Source organism: Gasterosteus aculeatus, chromosome 11 (assembly GCF_964276395.1).
Source record: "Gasterosteus aculeatus chromosome 11, fGasAcu3.hap1.1, whole genome shotgun sequence".
NCBI lineage: Eukaryota > Metazoa > Chordata > Actinopteri > Perciformes > Gasterosteidae > Gasterosteus > Gasterosteus aculeatus.
In genome coordinates, this window is record NC_135699.1 from 17,056,200 (window position 1) to 17,073,814 (window position 17,615).

At 50.9% G+C, this 17,615-nt stretch overlaps 1 protein-coding gene across 2 annotated transcripts; it reads left to right on the plus strand.

Moving 5' to 3' along the window:
- The first annotated feature begins 15 nt into the window (after positions 1–15).
- On the plus strand, positions 16–17,183 carry LOC120827809 (excitatory amino acid transporter 2). 2 transcript variants are annotated; one of them, XM_078084144.1, is made up of 11 exons: positions 16–110; positions 6,103–6,258; positions 8,527–8,679; positions 8,906–9,159; positions 10,306–10,411; positions 10,500–10,626; positions 11,612–11,845; positions 12,635–12,829; positions 15,026–15,160; positions 15,234–15,669; positions 15,904–17,183. In XM_078084144.1, exons 2-11 carry the CDS (start codon positions 6,108–6,110, stop codon positions 16,090–16,092), a joined length of 1,980 nt encoding a protein of 659 aa, XP_077940270.1. In that variant the 5' UTR covers positions 16–110; positions 6,103–6,107; the 3' UTR covers positions 16,093–17,183. The 2 variants fall into 2 exon arrangements, with proteins under 2 accessions (XP_077940270.1, XP_077940269.1); XM_078084143.1 differs by lacking the exon at positions 16–110 and adding an exon at positions 3,416–4,584.
- The last annotated feature ends 432 nt before the right edge of the window (positions 17,184–17,615 follow it).

Here is a 17,615-nt window from a genome sequence, read left to right on the forward strand (position 1 = left end):
TTGGATTAATCTGGACATTTCCTCAGATGACGCAAAGTCTCTCCTCTCCCTCTCGGTCTCCGCGTCCCCTCCCGATGCCTCGCTCTTGTCGGATGGGAGACACACAGCAGGTAAGCCTCCTGGTTCCCCCCCCCCCTCCACCCCACGCCCCCCACCCCCCCCCTCCCACCACCATTCCTCGCTCAGCATGCTCTCACATTCATTCACAGCTGACACCTCCGTGACAGCGTCCACTCGTTTGGTGTCTCTTTTTCGTGATTGATTATTGCCTCATGATCGGTCTTAGGATCAATGCGCGTTGAGTCCATCGCTTATCGTCCGCTTTGGCTCGTCCCCAAGTGAGAAAATGGATTCACTGTACTGGATGTACTGGAAGCGAGTTTGGGGGGGGGGGGGGGATTCAGCCGTGATCAGGGGAGTGAAGAAGGGAGGCGAAGAGGAGAAAGTTTATAAATAGTGGAGCTTTGCGAGGGCGAAGAGAGCAGATGTGATAGGCCGCCTGTGCTTAAGGAGTTCAAACAACAGATTAATACAGTCAGATTATTGAGAGCGGGAGGAGGGCCGGGTGGGGGGGGGGGGGTGACATGTGGGGACACACACAGATGCAGAGTAAATCACACACACACAAGCTCATGTTTTCGCTCCTTGTCCACACCCACTCGCACTCATTTTTCTGGCTGCGTCTTTGTTAATCAATTAGAGAAGAATGCAGATTGTGTGTTTCAGACGCTTCATCGGCGTGTCCCGGTGAATGAAGTACCTTTTGGAATACGTTCCCTTAGATGTCCACAGATCTGCAGTATTTCAATGGCAAAATGTAAATCTTTGGTTATTAATCCTTGTGAGAACTGTGGTTCTAAAAGGTCCCATCGAGCTTCTGGGGGTTTGAGGGGCATTTTTCACGACTTAATCAATCATGAAAACAACAGATTTATTTGTACTGAAGATAAATGTGTCCAGCCGGAGAACACGAGTTTGTAAACCCACCAACGGTTTTTTTTGATATTCAAATCTGATTTCGTTCATAATCGTTTCAGTTTTATTTTGGACCAATTTCAACCTAAATGACATAATATTGAAGATCCACAGCTCAGTGAAACCCTGTGACCCTAAAACCAAGACGCTCATGTGACCTGCTTTCTTGTTTGTGGTCAAAAGTCGGGCGGCCAGTCGCTGGTAAAGGCGTGACAACGCGCCAAGTGAGGACACGCTGTGATGCACACGCGTGTGTGTGCTCACCCTCCAGGTGGGCGGAGCCCAGGCCTCCAATCGACGCTGACCTCACTTGAGACGGCCGCTGCGCACTTTGACCTCGTGGCGTAGCCGGCCATCGGACACGTGTGTGTGAAGTGGTGCACATGTTGAGGGACGTGGATGCGCTCTCTCAGTTTGGGGCTCGGCAGCATTTCCATCAAATCGTAAATCAATATCGAGTCCAATTTATCAACCTAAATCCCTTTGAACGCCTCATCAATCAGCTTTCAGACGGAACTAGAAACGTTGTTCCGCTAAATATATTTCACATACAAGGAAATTAGCGTGACAGAAAAGTACATTTCACAAACAGTAAATTAAGACATGTGTGTGTTTGAATATATCACTGCACCTAAAACTTTATAATGAACAATTAAAGAGAAAAACTCAAATGCTAAATTAATGTTTGTTCCTTTTTCTGTAAATCAAAAACAAGAAAGAAGATTTAAAAGAACTTTTCAGACTTCAGAATATTTTACCGCTCTGTAAGGAACCAGGAGACGGCGGCACGTTGGTTGATGCTCAAAAATCACTGCAAAAGATGGAGAAAGTTCTGACCGGTTGGATGAAATTAAAGGAATTGTAACACTTTTCGGGATACAAATCGGAAAATTTAATTCGGGAAAAACTGAAAATTCCAGGGTGCATCCTAGGATGGTGTGTTATGGCTGCAGTGACCATCGTCATCCCCCACGGTTGGATGCGAGGGGGGGGGGATTTAATCTCAATCCCTTTGCAAAGCTCACAACAATCAACCCTTGAAAATAATCCTTTGAGACACAGACACACACACACACACACACACACACACAACTACGATCACACACACACGCGTCTCAATACGTGTAGATTTACACATTCTTTAATGAGCAGTTCACCTGTAAATATAAAGAATGTATACCGAGATTTTAATCTCAAGGTAAAATCAGTTCATTTGTTTTTATTGTTTTTTGGTGATTTGATTTTTGGGAGCAAATTGTTTGAAACTGTTGATATTGATCCACTGATTTACACCAACAATAAATAACCAGTTCCTGGTTTCATGAGCACATCTCCCCAGAAAAGACATTTCAAGATGTCGAAAAACCTTAAGCTAATCAGTCTGTGATGAATTATGGCAAAGACGAGCAGTGGATAGCGTGAAAAGCTGGAAACAATTTAGTGTTTCTTCACTAGTTTCGCCTGAACGATGCCTGAAAGGGCGGATTGATTATTACATGAATTGTAAACGTTTTAGTCAAAAACTAAATTTATAATCCCGATGCACGCAACGAACAATCAACCCGGACCAGCCGATGAATATTAATCACTGTATCGGCTCATAGCCGAGTGAGTAGTGTACATACAGAATGCATGGGTGCATGAGGTCAGACCGGGGGGGGGTGGGGGGGGGGGGTGATGTAATGTAGGGTCATGTAATGTGTGATGTATCGGCAACTCGCCTCAGCGATTGGCTTTTGACCTGGTTGAATCAATAATGCACATATGATGATGGGAGGGGGCGAGGGGGGGGGTGGGGGGGGGGTTAATAGCCGGACCGTTGGAGCACCGTGGTAGTTCTTGGCGCGCCGCCCCCGATGGCGTGTGCACCTCCATCTCCGGCAGCTTGTGCTCATTTTGAGCAATCAAAGAGGCCCCCCCGCCCTCCCGGGAGGTCGACTCGCTCTGTCCTCGGACGGCCGGTTGCCCCCCGGGGGAAACCTTGACGATTGAGCAGGTGGCAAACAGCTCCACGCCGCCGCCGCCCGGCCGGAGTTTGCTTTTGACGTGCGAACCACTTTCTGCTCGTATCACCAGCGTCTGGTTCTCTAAAGCTCCTTCTCGAGAAGCGCGCGGTCGTCAACGGGGGAACGGAACGCCTTCCGCTCCACCACCCACCCGACGGAGCAGTAATACCCGCGTCACGTCGCTGCAAAACCCAGGATGCACTGTAAGCCACGCGGGCAGACGTCTGAACCCGCTGTCGTGTGACGTAACAGTCGTGGCCGATCCTCGCCCGCCTGCCGCTCTGATTCTCTGGCATGCGTCTGTTTCCCCGCCTGCCTATAAAATGTACTTTCCAGGCAAAACGAGTGAAACTCAACCCAACAAGGCCGTAAATAGTTTTTGTCCCCCCCCCGGTTGCTCGAGGAAAGCTGGGTTTTTGTCTCGAAGCGACTCCGAACTTTCCTGGCGCAGGAAAAACAATCTGTCTGTTGGGGAAGAAAGACAGATTTGCAGAGCAGCTTCAGATGCTGGAGTGTGTCCTCGCAGCTTAGACTTCTCCTCGTAGAACACATGCTGTTGCTTCATTACTCCAGGGCCTCCGTCTGACCTGCTCAGGGAACGGAGGTTTTAATCATCCTTGTTCTTACTCATGTGACTGGGGCTTACGTCGCTTAATGAGCAGAGGGGCTGGACGTCTTGGCTCACTACTTTTTCAACTCATAGAACAAAACGACCACGTTGCATTTGAATACGTGCTGAAACGATACGTACGTTTGTTCTGTTTTCTGTTTTTCGGATCTGGAAAGTGCTTCTTCGTGCGTGTAGGCAATCGCCGCAACAGCATTTCCGATTGTCCCACTAGCGCAGCGGCTACGACCCATACAGCCACACAGGCCGGCAGCTAGCAGCTAACAGCTTTAAAGCTAACAGTGCCAACAGCGCAGGGGTTCGCCAACAGCGCAAGGGTTCGCCAACGGCGCTGACCAAGACCAGGTATCACTTTAAGGGTACCGGCATTGCTTTTTTTGGATGGATGGATAGTGTATTGAGGTCCATGGACCCTTTCTCTGCATGTTTGAACAGATTCGCTCACATTGTCAAAAGTCTTGAGCAGCCTTGACCGCCTCAATTTTGAGTTCATCCAGCAGGTTTGTTCGGGACCTTATTATTTAAAAACGCATCGGCTTAGAGAGAAAATAAAGTGATCTTGAAAATCACCAAAGCTCGAGTTGTGAACGTCCCAACTGGCCCATGAGCTCACTGTTGAATATAAACGGTAATGGTGATTTGCCTCATCGCGTCCCCCCCCCCCCGATAGACAGCGACGTGGTCGACTGATGTTAGCACACGATGCTGAAGCTGAGAATGACATAAGGACTGAAAAGAGGATTTGTGAAGACTGTTACAGTGGAAAATCCTCCCCCTCTCTGCTCACCCGGGATTATATCTTTACAATTGAAACCTAGCGGGACATTCTCCGCCCCCGAAATATACAATTTCACATCACGCCGGCAATCCGTCTTTGTTCCCTGCGACGGGCGGCCGTGTCAGAGACTAGAAAGGGGGGCAGAGACATGGCCGGAGGGTGGAGGTGAAAGCCTGACAGCAGACCCACTACAGAAGGTAACTTTCTTTTCATGATCCCTCTTTTCTACTGTACTTTTTTATTTTTTATTTGTGTCCCCGGCCATGCAGAGAAAACCTCCCAGCTGATGGATTGTAATCACGTCTGATTGCGATTATCTAACTGAGTCTGAGTGTTTGTAAATGTGACATCCACTCTTCTGGCGAGGATTCGGCCCGGCTGTGCCGCTCTCAGGATGTGTTTATGTGCGATTAATGTTTGGAGATGTTGCCGCGGAGTGGAAGGAGGGGGGGGGGGGGGGGGGGGGTCTCCGTTGAGTAGAAATGTGGTGAGTAGACAGTGGACACATTCTTACTGGCTGACTCTCTGTTTTTCGCGTTGAAGGGGGTGACTTTGATTGCCTCTGTAGCCGGCCTGTGTTGACACACGGGGGCTGAAATAGACTTTGTCGGATGATTCGTAACAGTTGGCTGGTGTTTATTGAAGCTCGCTGTTTGGAAAAGCTTTACCAAGTCATGTGGCTTCAGGGTGACTGATGTGGACTTCCACGAGCAGAAGAACTGCGAAGATGTTGTGAACCTTTTTGGGGATTTAGCAGCCTCCTTTCCGATTATTCGTGGGGCGCACGGAAAGTAATAATTGCTCAATGTCAGATGCTTTAAGCACGATAACTGTCGGATCATTTTGGATCGCGGTACATTGAACATTCATGCTCCCCAGAGGATGACTCGTTAACGCTGTGACGATCCCACCAGCGGGTCAAAAGCTCACCGATCCAGTGAAACATACCAATGCATTTTACTTGTAGAAACTGTCTTATCGAGGTTGTTGTGGTGCATTCGACCCGCCGGATAGTTTGCTCCACAGAACCCTCCGTCAATCAAAAAAAAACCTGCAAAAAAAATACTTGGCCGGTGGTTGGACGACCCAAATGTCAATCAAAGTCCTACTTAAGCCAGTCGGGAGGAGAGCGATCACATATTTTCCATTGAGAAAAGCCTTCAGTGCAGTTCTTTGTTCTTCCTTCAATAAAGCGACACCCTCCGGTTCTGATGTGATATGCTATTGTAGCATGTAGCTGAAACCCGGCCATGGTATCTTCTCACAGGACGCTGATTGGTCCGAACTCTGGAGACGTCTCCGTCGTGTGATCTGTGTTTCTCGTGAGACGTTTTGACATCACGAGAATCCAGCAAAAAAAGATTCTTTGATGACGAATTTATTTAGCACAACTATGCAGATAATATTTGGGATTTTGGGGGAATATCTCAACAACGGTTTCTTACGGTCTTGTTCACCTCGGGATCTTTCATCACGCTCCATCGTCTCTGCGATATCAGCGACTCCAAAGCCATCCATGTACATGGGTACGATCACACCTCTCCAGCTGTTTCACTGTTGCCTGCTGTGTTGACTTCCCCAATGAACCCAAACCGAGGGCCACCAGCCACCGGGAGACGAACGCTTTGTTGAGACGAGTCCGTAAACAATCTAGCGTCTTCTCGCCTTCGACCCGCGGCGCCGAAGGATCCATTTATTTTTCGTCTCATCCACAGGCAGGATGACGAACCAGTCGACGGTCAACCAGTCCAACGCAAACCAGAAGGAGAAGGAGGAAAGCCAGCCGGATGACGCCACGGAGGCCGGGTACAAAGATGCGGGCTACTGCAGCCGCAACACCCACAACCTGCTGCTGGGCCTCACCGTTATGGGTAAGGTCACCGCCACGCGCGCCGCCTCAGTGCCGGGCATTTGCTTGTGAAAGCCGTGTGGTAGCAGTTAGGAAGAAGAAATTGGAGGAAAAAAAGTTGTTAAACGGCTTGAATTCTCTTTGCGGTCTGTTTTATTTTAGTTTTTAGTGGCGCATAAAGTAATTACGCTCCATGTTCAGACGCTGTGATCCTTTTCCCACGAGAAAGATCTGGCTAGTTGTTTTCTTTAGTCTTCGTCAGAAAACATTTTGGTATGTTTAAAAAAAAAAAAGGCCCTGCAAAGCAGATAAGTGTGTTATTTTTGTGCCTCGAATTTAAACCCGTTTACATTAAGAAGACGGACGTCATTAGTCTTACATGTCACATGTGCACAGAAAGAGAATCCACAAACTGTAACGTCCTTTAACACTTGCTAAATAGGAGGTTTGTCATATCTGGCTGATATTTCGAATTTTCATTACAGTCAACCAAGTGGACTTGGATCTGCTATCTCTCCCCTTGGTCTTCTTCCTCTCTTCTCTCTTTTTCTCCCTTCTTCCCTTCTCTCGCCTCCTCTCCTCATGCCCTTTCCTCCACTCCTCCTCTCCCTTCCTCTCCTCATGCCCTTTCCTCCACTCCTCCTCTCGCTTCCTCTCCTCATCTCCTTTCCTCCACTCCTCCTCTCCCTTCCTCTCCTCAACCCCTTTCCTCCACTCCTCCTCTCCCTTCCTCTCCTCAACCCCTTTCCTCCACTCCTCCTCTCGCTTCCTCTCCTCATCCCCTTATACTCCACTCCTCCTCTCGCTTCCTCTCCTCATCCCCTTATACTCCACTCCTCCTCTCCCTTCCTCTCCTCAACCCCTTTCCTCCACTCCTCCTCTCGCTTCCTCTCCTCATCCCCTTTCCTCCACTCCTCCTCTCCCTTCCTCTCCTCAACCCCTTTCCTCCACTCCTCCTCTCGCTTCCTCTCCTCGTCCCCTTTCCTCCACTCCTCCTCTCCCTTCCTCTCCTCATCCCCTTCCTCCACTCCTCCACTCGCTTCCTCTCCTCAACCCCTTTCCTCCACTCCTCCTCTCGCTTCCTCTCCTCATCCCCTTTCCTCCACTCCTCCACTCGCTTCCTCTCCTCAACCCCTTTCCTCCACTCCTCCTCTCGCTTCCTCTCCTCATCCCCTTCTTCCACTTCTCCTCTCCCTTTCTCTCCTCGTCCCCTTTCCTCCACTCCTCCTCTCGCTTCCTTTTCTCATACCCTTCCTCCACTCCTCCTCTCCCTTCCTCTCCTCAACCCCTTTCCTCCACTCCTCCTCTCCCTTCCTCTCCTCATCACCTTCCTCCACTCCTCCTCTCGCTTCCTCTCCTCAACCCCTTTCCTCCACTCCTCCTCTCGCTTCCTCTCCTCATCCCCTTATACTCCACTCCTCCTCTCGCTTCCTCTCCTCAACCCCTTTCCTCCACTCCTCCTCTCGCTTCCTCTCCTCATCCCCTTATACTCCACTCCTCCTCTCGCTTCCTCTCCTCAACCCCTTTCCTCCACTCCTCCTCTCGCTTCCTCTCCTCATCCCCTTATACTCCACTCCTCCTCTCGCTTCCTCTCCTCATCCCCTTCTTCCTCTTCTCCTCTCCCTTTCTCTCTTCAACCCCTTTCCTCCTCTCCTCCTCTCGCTTCCTCTCCTCATCCCCTTCCTCCACGTCTCCTCTCCCTTCCTCTCCTCATCCCCTTATACTCCACTCCTCCTCTCCCTTCCTCTCCTCAACCCCTTTCCTCCACTCCTCCTCTCCTTTCCTCTCCTCGTCCCCTTTCCTCCACTCCTCCTCTCCCTTCCTCTCCTCATCCCCTTTCCTCCACTCCTCCTCTCCCTTCCTCTCCTCGTCCCCTTTCCTCCACTCCTCCTCTCGCTTCCTCTCCTCATCCCCTTCCTCCACGTCTCCTCTCCCTTCCTCTCCTCATCCCCTTATACTCCACTCCTCCTCTCCCTTCCTCTCCTCAACCCCTTTCCTCCACTCCTCCTCTCCTTTCCTCTCCTCGTCCCCTTTCCTCCACTCCTCCTCTCCCTTCCTCTCCTCATCCCCTTTCCTCCACTCCTCCTCTCCCTTCCTCTCCTCGTCCCCTTTCCTCCACTCCTCCTCTCCCTTCCTCTCCTCGTCCCCTCAACTGCAGTAGTTTTCTAGTCATTTGTCCTCTGATTTAAACCTGTCTACATTACAGACGTCAGACTTTTGTCAGATATTTTGTACCAATTTTTCATGTTTACAGTTAACCAAGTAAAGTACCTGTAACCCCCCCACCCAGGTGTTGTCATGGGGGTGTTGTTCGGGATGCTGCTGCGGTACATGGGGGTGACGGACAGCTCCGCCCTCACTATGGTTTCCTTCCCTGGAGAAATCCTGATGAGGATGCTGAAGATGCTGATCCTGCCTCTGATCATCTCCAGCCTCATCACAGGTGTGTCACTGCACGCGTGCACAGACGCACAGGAAGTCACGTTCATGTACCAAGTCTTTCTTTCATTGTAACGCGGATTTAGTCGATGTGAGCCGCGTGAGTAATGCTAACCTAGCCTGCTAAACGCTAACTTGCTGCGAGCATGCTAACACACTAAATAATACTGAAGTCAACCATCTTCAGTTGGCGGCTCCGCGCGCACAATGAACTCGTGCGTCTCTCTCAGGGCTCGCCGGCCTAGACGCCCGCTCCAGTGGGCGGATGGGTAGCAGAGCCATGGTGTACTACATGACCACCACGGTCATCGCCGCCATCCTCGGGGTCATCCTGGTGATAGGCATCCACCCGGGGAACCCCAAACTGAGGGGAGAATCCTCCCGCTCGGCCCCCAAGAACCAGGAGGTCAACAGTCTGGACGCCTTCCTGGACCTGCTCAGGAACCTGTTCCCGGAGAACCTGGTGCAGTCCTGCTTCCAACAGGTAGCCTCGGCATCCGAGACGCGCGTCCGCCAGCGCTTTATCGGGCTCCGCGTGTCGACTCTTTAGGGCGCCGTGCATCCAGGTGCCGGCGATCTGGGAGAAAGCGCTGGATGTTTTTTATTTTGGAGAAGCTGAAATAATGCAAAAAGCTTTCATGTTTCATCACTCAGACCCTCTTTGGCCTTTCTGATCCATTTATCACTGAACTGCTCAAACACATGTGAGGTCTGAACGAACCGCTGAGACTAAAGTTATTCTAGATGTGTCAGGACCAAAACAGCCCAGCCTTTTTAAGTGAAAACATCTGTTGAAAAGGAAGTTTTGAAATACAACCAGAGCTCCTCAAATAAAACAAAACCTTTATTTTGTACCACTGCAGTTTAAATTTCCAGTTAAAACCAGCGTAGAGTGATAAGGATGTTTATAAAAGCAGGAATAACACTAGGAAAGGCACTTTGTTCTGAACACCAGCTGATTTCTGTTTGGATTCTTTATCCCAGCTGACCGTTTCCAAACGATAATCCGAGTCTCAATCTTCGCTGAGCGATGCGTGTGTGATTGTGATTGATTGGACGCGGCCGGTTGAGGGTCGGCCCTTCTGCTGCTGCTAATCTCTTTACATCTGGAATGCTACATCTTTATTTACCAGCTTGCAGACTCCTCTTCTCCTTCCCGTCCGCATCCCCGTTTTACTGCGTCTTTTGTTTGTCCTCATCGGGGGATTCATTAGCGTCATAAAAAAGGCGTAATTGCTTTTGCAGGAAGGAAGCGTCCTTCCCCTTTTAACCCCTCTTGTCCTTCTTTTTTCTTCTTCTTTTGTTTTCTTCATGTGAGAATCTCTTGTTCCCCGTTGAACCTTTTCTCTAAACACAAATGTTTCGCCGCTGCCAAGCTCTTCTCATTGAATTAATCCTGGATGGAAACAACCGTTATTCTTTAACAAACTATTAGGATTGTAAATCAGAGCGATGAACTTGAGTTTCTTCTACATCCAACGTTCCTAATGAACAAAACCTGTCGAAATGACGTGAAATGATAAACATTCTTTTCTGTTCAAACAATCGTCTGTTCATCGCTGTTTCTAGTCTTCCCGTTGCGTCATCAGCTTCTGGCATGAGAGAGAATAACTTCTAATACTAAATGCAGGTTCAGACGGTGCTGAAAACGGTGGCGGTGGCGGTGCCGAACCAAACCGAGCCCATCCTAGTGAGCCGGAAGAAGCTGGAGTACAAATGGGGCATGAACGTCCTCGGTGAGGCCACAACGGCAACTCTCTGTTTTCCTTTACGTTACCCCCCCGGCTTCTTCCGGTGACTCGCTGCTTTTGTGTTTTCCTCCAGGCCTGATCGGCTTCTTCATCACCTTCGGGATCTGCATGAGCAGGATGGGCGAGCGGGGGAAGATCATGTGCGACTTCTTCAACATCCTCAACGAGATCATCATGACGATGGTTTCCATGATCATGTGGTCAGTGTCTTGTTTTGCCCCCCCCCCGACCCCCCCAACTGCCCCCCTCCTCTTTTTGTTTGCACATTCTTGTGCATTCTGGAGGTCAGTGGAGCGCGTTCCAGGACGAAGAGGAAGAGGGGGGATGATGATGCGCGTGAGAGCACGTCTGCAGAGAGCGGCGCTCGCCTTGATGCTTCGCAGGACTCGGCTGCAGGAAGACGGAGGAGTGGGACTCAGAGCTGGAGGGGGGGGGGAGGTGAGGGAGGGGGGCAGCAGGATGCTTGTCTGCATGCGCAGCTGGACACCATGAGGAATTGCGGCCTCGCTCGCATCGCTCTCGCAGTGTAAACAGATTACGCACGCGGCCGCGCCGCTCGCCAAAGCGCCGGGGCCCAGTGTACACAGAAAGCCCCGCGTCGTACGGGGAACGCATCCATCCAAGTCACACACGCGCCGCGCCCCACCAAACAGCTGCCCGGGCCGGTGCCAGGCTCGTGGGGGGAGGGTGCGGTGGGTGGGGGTTGGGGGGGGGGACAGCGAGCCGAATGGCGCCGTAGCACAGCGCTCCGTGTTCATGGAGGGGAACAACTGCACCCCGGAGCTGGAAACCAGAGATCCAAGAATGTGTTTACTCCTCCCCGGGGGGGGGAGGTCTTCCTTTAGAGAGCCGATGAAGACGAGTTGGGTGACATGTTGCACTGCGGAACAACGACATCTAATCTTAACTGGATTATTCCAGCATTAATCGATCATTTGTCCAAAACTCACACGATGGTGAGACCATTAAAAACATCTTGAAACTACTTTTGCCCCAAACTATTAGCAAAAGATTGCTAATTAACAGCGAATCAACCTCGTAAGGTTATTTATTAATAAACCACAATAGATGCAGTTGCTTTTTGTCCTGATGCAGAAATAAAAAGTTCGACATAAAATGAGAAAAAGCATGTGAATAAATGGACAAACGTTCTGCTGTGCCAGTGAGCCTCGTGTCGTCCCTTAGGTACTCCCCTATCGGCATCGCCTCGCTGATCGCGGGGAAGATCGCCGCCATCGGGGACCTGGAGGTGGTCGCCCGGCAGCTGGGCATGTACATGGTGACCGTCATCGTGGGCCTGCTGATCCACGGCGGCCTCATCCTTCCCGCCATATTCTTCGCCATCACCAGGAAGAGCCCGTTTACTTTCTACCAGGGGATCTTTCAGGCCTGGATCACGGCCCTGGGTACCGCCAGCAGGTAGGACAGCACGCCGGGAGCGGTTGTGCGTGTGTGCGTGTGTGTGTGTGCGTGTGTCGGTCGTCTGTTGTGGGCATGTGTTAACACGTGTGTCACATGTTCTCTTTTCCCCCCCCCCTGAGCAGCTGCCGTAGCTGCCGTGATTGATCGCCGCGGCCCGCTGCTTCGCTCTCAGCTATTCGGGTTGAATCGGAGGGCGAAGCGCTTTATTGTTTTCGTTGTACGCCGGACCAATCGGCGCGACCGAGGGAGCCGAGCGTTTGTAAGCGCGGGCTATCATGGACTCGTCCGTGTCAGACAGATCCGGTGTTGTAAATGTCTAAGCCTGCGGGATTAGTCGTGGCCGGCGCGCTGCCCCCGCCCGCCCTCCGCTCGGCCCTCCCGGGCGCTCTGAAAAACCAACTGTCATTTTGGCACATTACCGGGGCTTTGGTGAAAGTGGGTAATCCCATCAACGCTTCTTCTCTAATTATATTATGACCCGAGCTTAGCGGGGCCGGGAATCAAATTCCTGTAATTCGCATGTTGGAGGACGAGCGGCGTTCTGCACCAGCTGTCAGGAGGCTGTCGGCCGACTCGAATTTCCTATTTTTTTGGGGGTGTATCTACTGCAGCTCCCCCCCCCTCACCCCTCCTCACCCCTCCTCAACCCTCCTCACCTCTGCACATGTCTGCCTATTTCACATCATGCAACACTTTGCTCCCGGTCTCTGTACATCTTTACGTCTTTTTTTAAATTCCTCTCGTGGCTCCTTCTTCTTCTTCTTCTTCTTGTTCTCCTTCTCTCAGTGCAGGAACGTTGCCCGTCACCTTCCGCTGCTTGGAGGAGAACCTGAAGATCGATAAGCGCGTGACTCGCTTCGTGCTGCCCATCGGCGCCACCATCAACATGGACGGCACGGCGCTGTACGAGGCCGTGGCGGCCATCTTCATCGCCCAGATGAACGACATCTCGCTGGACACCGGACAGATCATCACCGTCAGGTGACGTCTTCCCTTTTGTTTTTCGCCGCCTTTGAAACACTTCCAACAGTCCGTCCCCGTCGGCCGACCAGAAGGGAACCAGAGGTTTCAGTAGTGCCCAGCTGAAGGTCACGTGACATGATCTCAGCCTTCTGATTGGCTGTTGTGTTGTGTATTAAAAGCAGTTTTAACGGGGCGTCGCTGTGTGAGCTGAATTCCAACATTCATGTGAACCAGATGCATGTGAGTTACATCGGCTGGAGGAAGCCTGCAGAGACCAACGACTTCTTTAAGTCCCCGTATAGCCTCAGACGGCCACTTTGAAGACGTTTATTCGATGTCTTTCATTTAACAGCCGCTCGCCACCAAATTGCCAAATCTTATTTTTGAAAAAGTCTGCTGAATCAATTGTGGTGGAGTTGTTCTGGAATAAGATCCACATGCAGCGTGTGAATCTCTGAGATCGCCCAGTTTAACGTTTAAACAGAGCGGACCGACGTGGAACGCAGAGCTCTGAGATCAGAAGAGTCGCATCTGGGGCACGACATCACCTGATAATGCCTCTTAATTGCAAACACGACCCGTCGGGTTGCATTCCACCGAGCGGATTAAAGTCCGACAACTTAAAAGGATTCGAGAAAACATCAAGAGATTCGCCTTTGTTTGGCGACGAATCTCTTTCTTTCCTCAGAAACCTCTTTCTGCTGAACGTACGGCGCGATTATAATTAGTAAGGACAACAAACACAACAATACAGCCAAAAAGAAAGAATATTCACCAACAGTAACTTAAGCCATCGTGCAAATACCTCAATGAAAGTGGATTGTGACTTTTTGTGGTTACTTTGCTGCAGAGCTCGATGCCAGCAGATAAAAGAGAGAGGAATGTTTTAAACTGTCATTCTCTCTAATGTCTCTGGTTTTGTAGAAGTCACAATGCCTCTGCCTCTCTTTTGATTTATTTCCTGAAAGTAACCCAGTAAACCTCTGCAAAACCTCCGGCAATCCCACGCGCGGTTGCCGCGGCGACTGCTCGCTCTTCAAACTGGCTGATCATCGAGCTCTGAGATCCCGCCGAACCAGTTTTCAACGCGGAGGCTTTTTAGGATGTGTTGATGTCAAGCCAACGCATAAATAACACACAACAATTTGTGGAACTCATTCCTCCACTTCTAAGCCCTCTGGACTTTCTTTATTTTATTGGCAGACATGCGGCTGAGTTAGTAAAACAAAGTTAATAATAATAATAAAACTTTCGTTTTTTTGTAAAGCGCTTTTCTTGGTACAAAAAGACGCTTGACAACATAAATCTAAGTACAGGAAACGTACAGTTGAGAGGAAAGACAGAAAAAATTAAAAATGAAAAAGAAATTAAACTCGAGAAAGTCATGGAGGCGTTTGCATTTGAAAGCGAGTTTGAAGAGGTGGGTTTTGAGGGCTTGTTTGAATGATGAAACAAGCCCTTGTTTCATCATTCAAGGTGGGAGCCTGGCGGACTTGGATGGGGGGTGGGGGGGCGTTACAGAGGGGACGCGGGGGGGTGCAGCAGCTGAGAAGACCCTGTCGCCCCCCGATGGTCTTCAGGGTGACCTGAGGCACCGTGTGGGGGCGCGGCGGGGGGAGGAGGCCAGGTTGTTTGGGGCTTTGTAGGTGATGAGTAACATTTTGAAGCCTATCCTGTATTTGGCCCGGGAGCCAGTGGAGGTTGCGTAGGACCGGGGGGGGGTCGGGGTTGGATGAGGGCATGGATGAGGATTCGGGTGGTGTGTTTGAGCCGTGCGATGCTGCTGAGGTGGAGGAAGGCGGTCCTGGTGATGTGGTTGGCGTGGGGTAGGAAAAAAAGGGTGGGTCGAGTTAAATCATGCTAGTGTGTAGGTCCGGTCTGTGCGTTTGTTTGTGTGTGTAAAAAAAAAAAATAGCACAGTGAAAAAAAAAGTAAAGGAATTTCCCCTCCAGGATCAATAAAGTCGCCTCCTGAAACCGATTCGACAAAAACAACACCTGGCTTCTCTCTTTTTTTTCTCTTCTAACTGCAGTAACAATTTCCTCTCAACAAGTTTTAAACCAACGTCTGCTTCCTGCATTCTTCGTGGTGCGTTCAAGCGCCTCCCAACTGCCCCAGGAGTCTCTCGACTACCTCTTTGTTGTTGTCAGAGCACTTTCTCATAGGGACTTGTTGCTCTTTGCCCCCCACCCCCCGCCTCCCATCCCCACACAGTCTGACTGCCACCCTGGCCAGCGTGGGGGCCGCCAGTATTCCCAGTGCCGGACTGGTCACCATGCTGCTGATCCTGACGGCCGTGGGGCTTCCCACTCAGGACATCAGTCTGCTCATCGCCGTCGACTGGCTGCTGTGAGTCATGAAGGTTCCGGTGTTATTTAGCTCCCTCCTCCATCCTCACCCTGACTGTGGTTCCTCCACCCAGGGACAGAATGCGTACCTCCATCAACGTGGTGGGCGACTCCTTCGGCGCCGGGATCGTGGACCACCTGTCGAAGGCCGAGCTCGCCGAAATCGACGCGGCCGAAATGCTGCTCCTCCACCCGGAGGAGCTGGACTTCATCCCCCCTCCGCCCCTCCTGGCGGAGATGGACCCGATCGACCCCTTCAAGCCGCCCGAGCTGCCCCCCCGCTCCCCTCGCCCGCCCAAGCAAAACCACCACGGCCACGTCGTCTCCCAGTCCCAGTTCACCGCCTACTCCCCGTCGCGCTCCGTCAGATCTCCGTCACCTCGCTCCGTCCACTCCCCGTCCCCGCGCTCCGTCTGCTCCCACTCCCCCCGGCCTTTCCGCGCCCACTCACCCCGGGTCCTCCGCAGGCCGGAGGCGGGCTACTGCGCCCTGCCCAGCCACGACAACCAGGTAACTCCTCCCACTTCTTCTTCTTCTTCATGTCACTTTTAGATTTGAACGCTGGTTCTCAGGAATCAGCCTCGCATCTGGTCCAAGGAATTCTACTTGGGTTTCCAGATCCAGCGAAGGAGAAATTCTCCTTTCTAAGCGTTGAGAATAATTGATTGATTAATATCAATCATCATCTAATAAAAGATGCCACGTTACACTGACGGGGGGACATCTTGGTTTTGCCCCCCCAAGGTTCCCACGCTGCCTCGCTCCCACAGAGAGAGAGCGAGGGATCGGGAGCGAGAGCGTCTGAGGCGAGAGAGCGAGACCGAGGAGGAGGAGGAGAGGGACCGGGTCCTGGGCGAGACCAGCGACGGCGAGGAGAGCGACGACACCGCTTACGACCGGCGGCAGGCGATGCCGCACAGCGACCTGCCCTGATCCGGTTCTTACCCCTCTGGAAAAAAAACGGAAAAAAAAGAAAAAAAAACTCCCCCGTCGATTACTTTTTGCTTTTTTGAGGTCCCGGCAGGTTCCATTGCTGCTTCTCGTAGACGACCACGACCTGAGGGACCTTCACTGAGCTTCAAGCCGAGAGTTGTTCCCCCCGGTTCCTCCGCTCACGCCTCCGTCTCCACTTTGTCGTTTCACGATCACGCCTGAAGGTCTGAACTGAGCGGAGAGGAAGTTGTGAGTTTTGCTCTCGATGAGAAAAGAGGCATCTCGGTGTTGTCGGCCTTTTAACGCACAACCACAAGTTGTCAGCTGACCCTTCTACTCCTTCTCCTCCACTTGGTGGTTTTTCCTGGCAGGAAGTGAAAATTGCAGGAACAGCTTCACATTTTGGCGAAGGCGCTTTTCGTGCAGACGCGAGAGCTCAAATGTTTCAGAGTAAATCCAACCGACCTGCACCCTCATAAGGTCACTAATTAAGGCCTCGTGTTCCGGTTATTGATTGTTGGAGGGTTCTTGTAATCCTTATGCTAAGCTAACAGGCTGCTGACTGTAGCTTCTTATTTACCCTACATGCATTAAATTGATCTTCTAATTTAACTCCTGAAATGTTAAACCGTTCTTTTCAAATAACCATGAGAAAAAAACAACTGGTTCATCTGAACAAAAGAAAAAAAACAAAAAAAAACAGCAGTCATTATTTCATTTTTATTCTCTACCTTTGTTTATCTGTTTACCTTCTCCTCCTCGGTGCTCTTCTTGCACATCTCCTCTCATCTTGATGTCCATGTTGTCTCCATCATCTATGGTTTGTATTTCCTCGTTGTGGTCTGGTGTCTAAAAGGAAGAGTTTTAGGCGAGATGCTGTTTCGACTTAGTCGTATGTCTCAAATTGACTCGTTCATTCTTAAATGCTGTGAAATGACGTCATCGGTTCTCCCTCACAACTGGATTGCCTTTCGTTTTAAATTAAATTTCATCAACCGCCTCCCCGCTTCCTTAAGTCTTGACTCAGATTCACAGGTCCGGCTCATGTGTATATTGTACGTAATAAAATCTTAGAGATTTATTTAAAGTAACTGTGATTCTCCTGTGTTTCCTCTGCTGCTTAAGCGCAATCTGTGGAGGGATTTGCGCTCGGTAGGGAACACGCGTCAGCAATTCGGTGACGAAGACAAAGTATATTACTGGTCTGCAACAGACACACATCGGGAGCAATAAAGAACGCGCTGATGAGAGGAAGGCACACGGAGATACCAACACGCATAATCCTCTCGAGTTAAGGATGGGGCGAGGCGGGGGAGAGGGTGAGGGATGGGAGAGGAGTGGGGGGGGGGGGCGGCAGATGGCCAGAAAGACGTCAATCCCTTTTTCATTCTTCCCAGACAGCATAAGGGCACCCTGGGTAATCGCAACCGGGGCTGACGTCAGAGTCGAGGTTCGGCAGAGTAATGGGGGAGGGAGGGAGGGAGAGGGGGGTCAAAGGTGAGATGCTGCAGGTCAATGAGGAT

Coding starts and splice junctions, on each gene's coding strand:
- LOC120827809 (XM_078084144.1), top strand. CDS start 6,108: ATGACGAACCAGTCGACGGTCAACCAGTCCAACGCAAACCAGAAGGAG. Junction 10,412..10,499: donor ATGGGGCATGAACGTCCTCG/GTGAGGCCACAA, acceptor GTTTTCCTCCAG/GCCTGATCGGCTTCTTCATC. Junction 12,830..15,025: donor GGACAGATCATCACCGTCAG/GTGACGTCTTCC, acceptor ATCCCCACACAG/TCTGACTGCCACCCTGGCCA.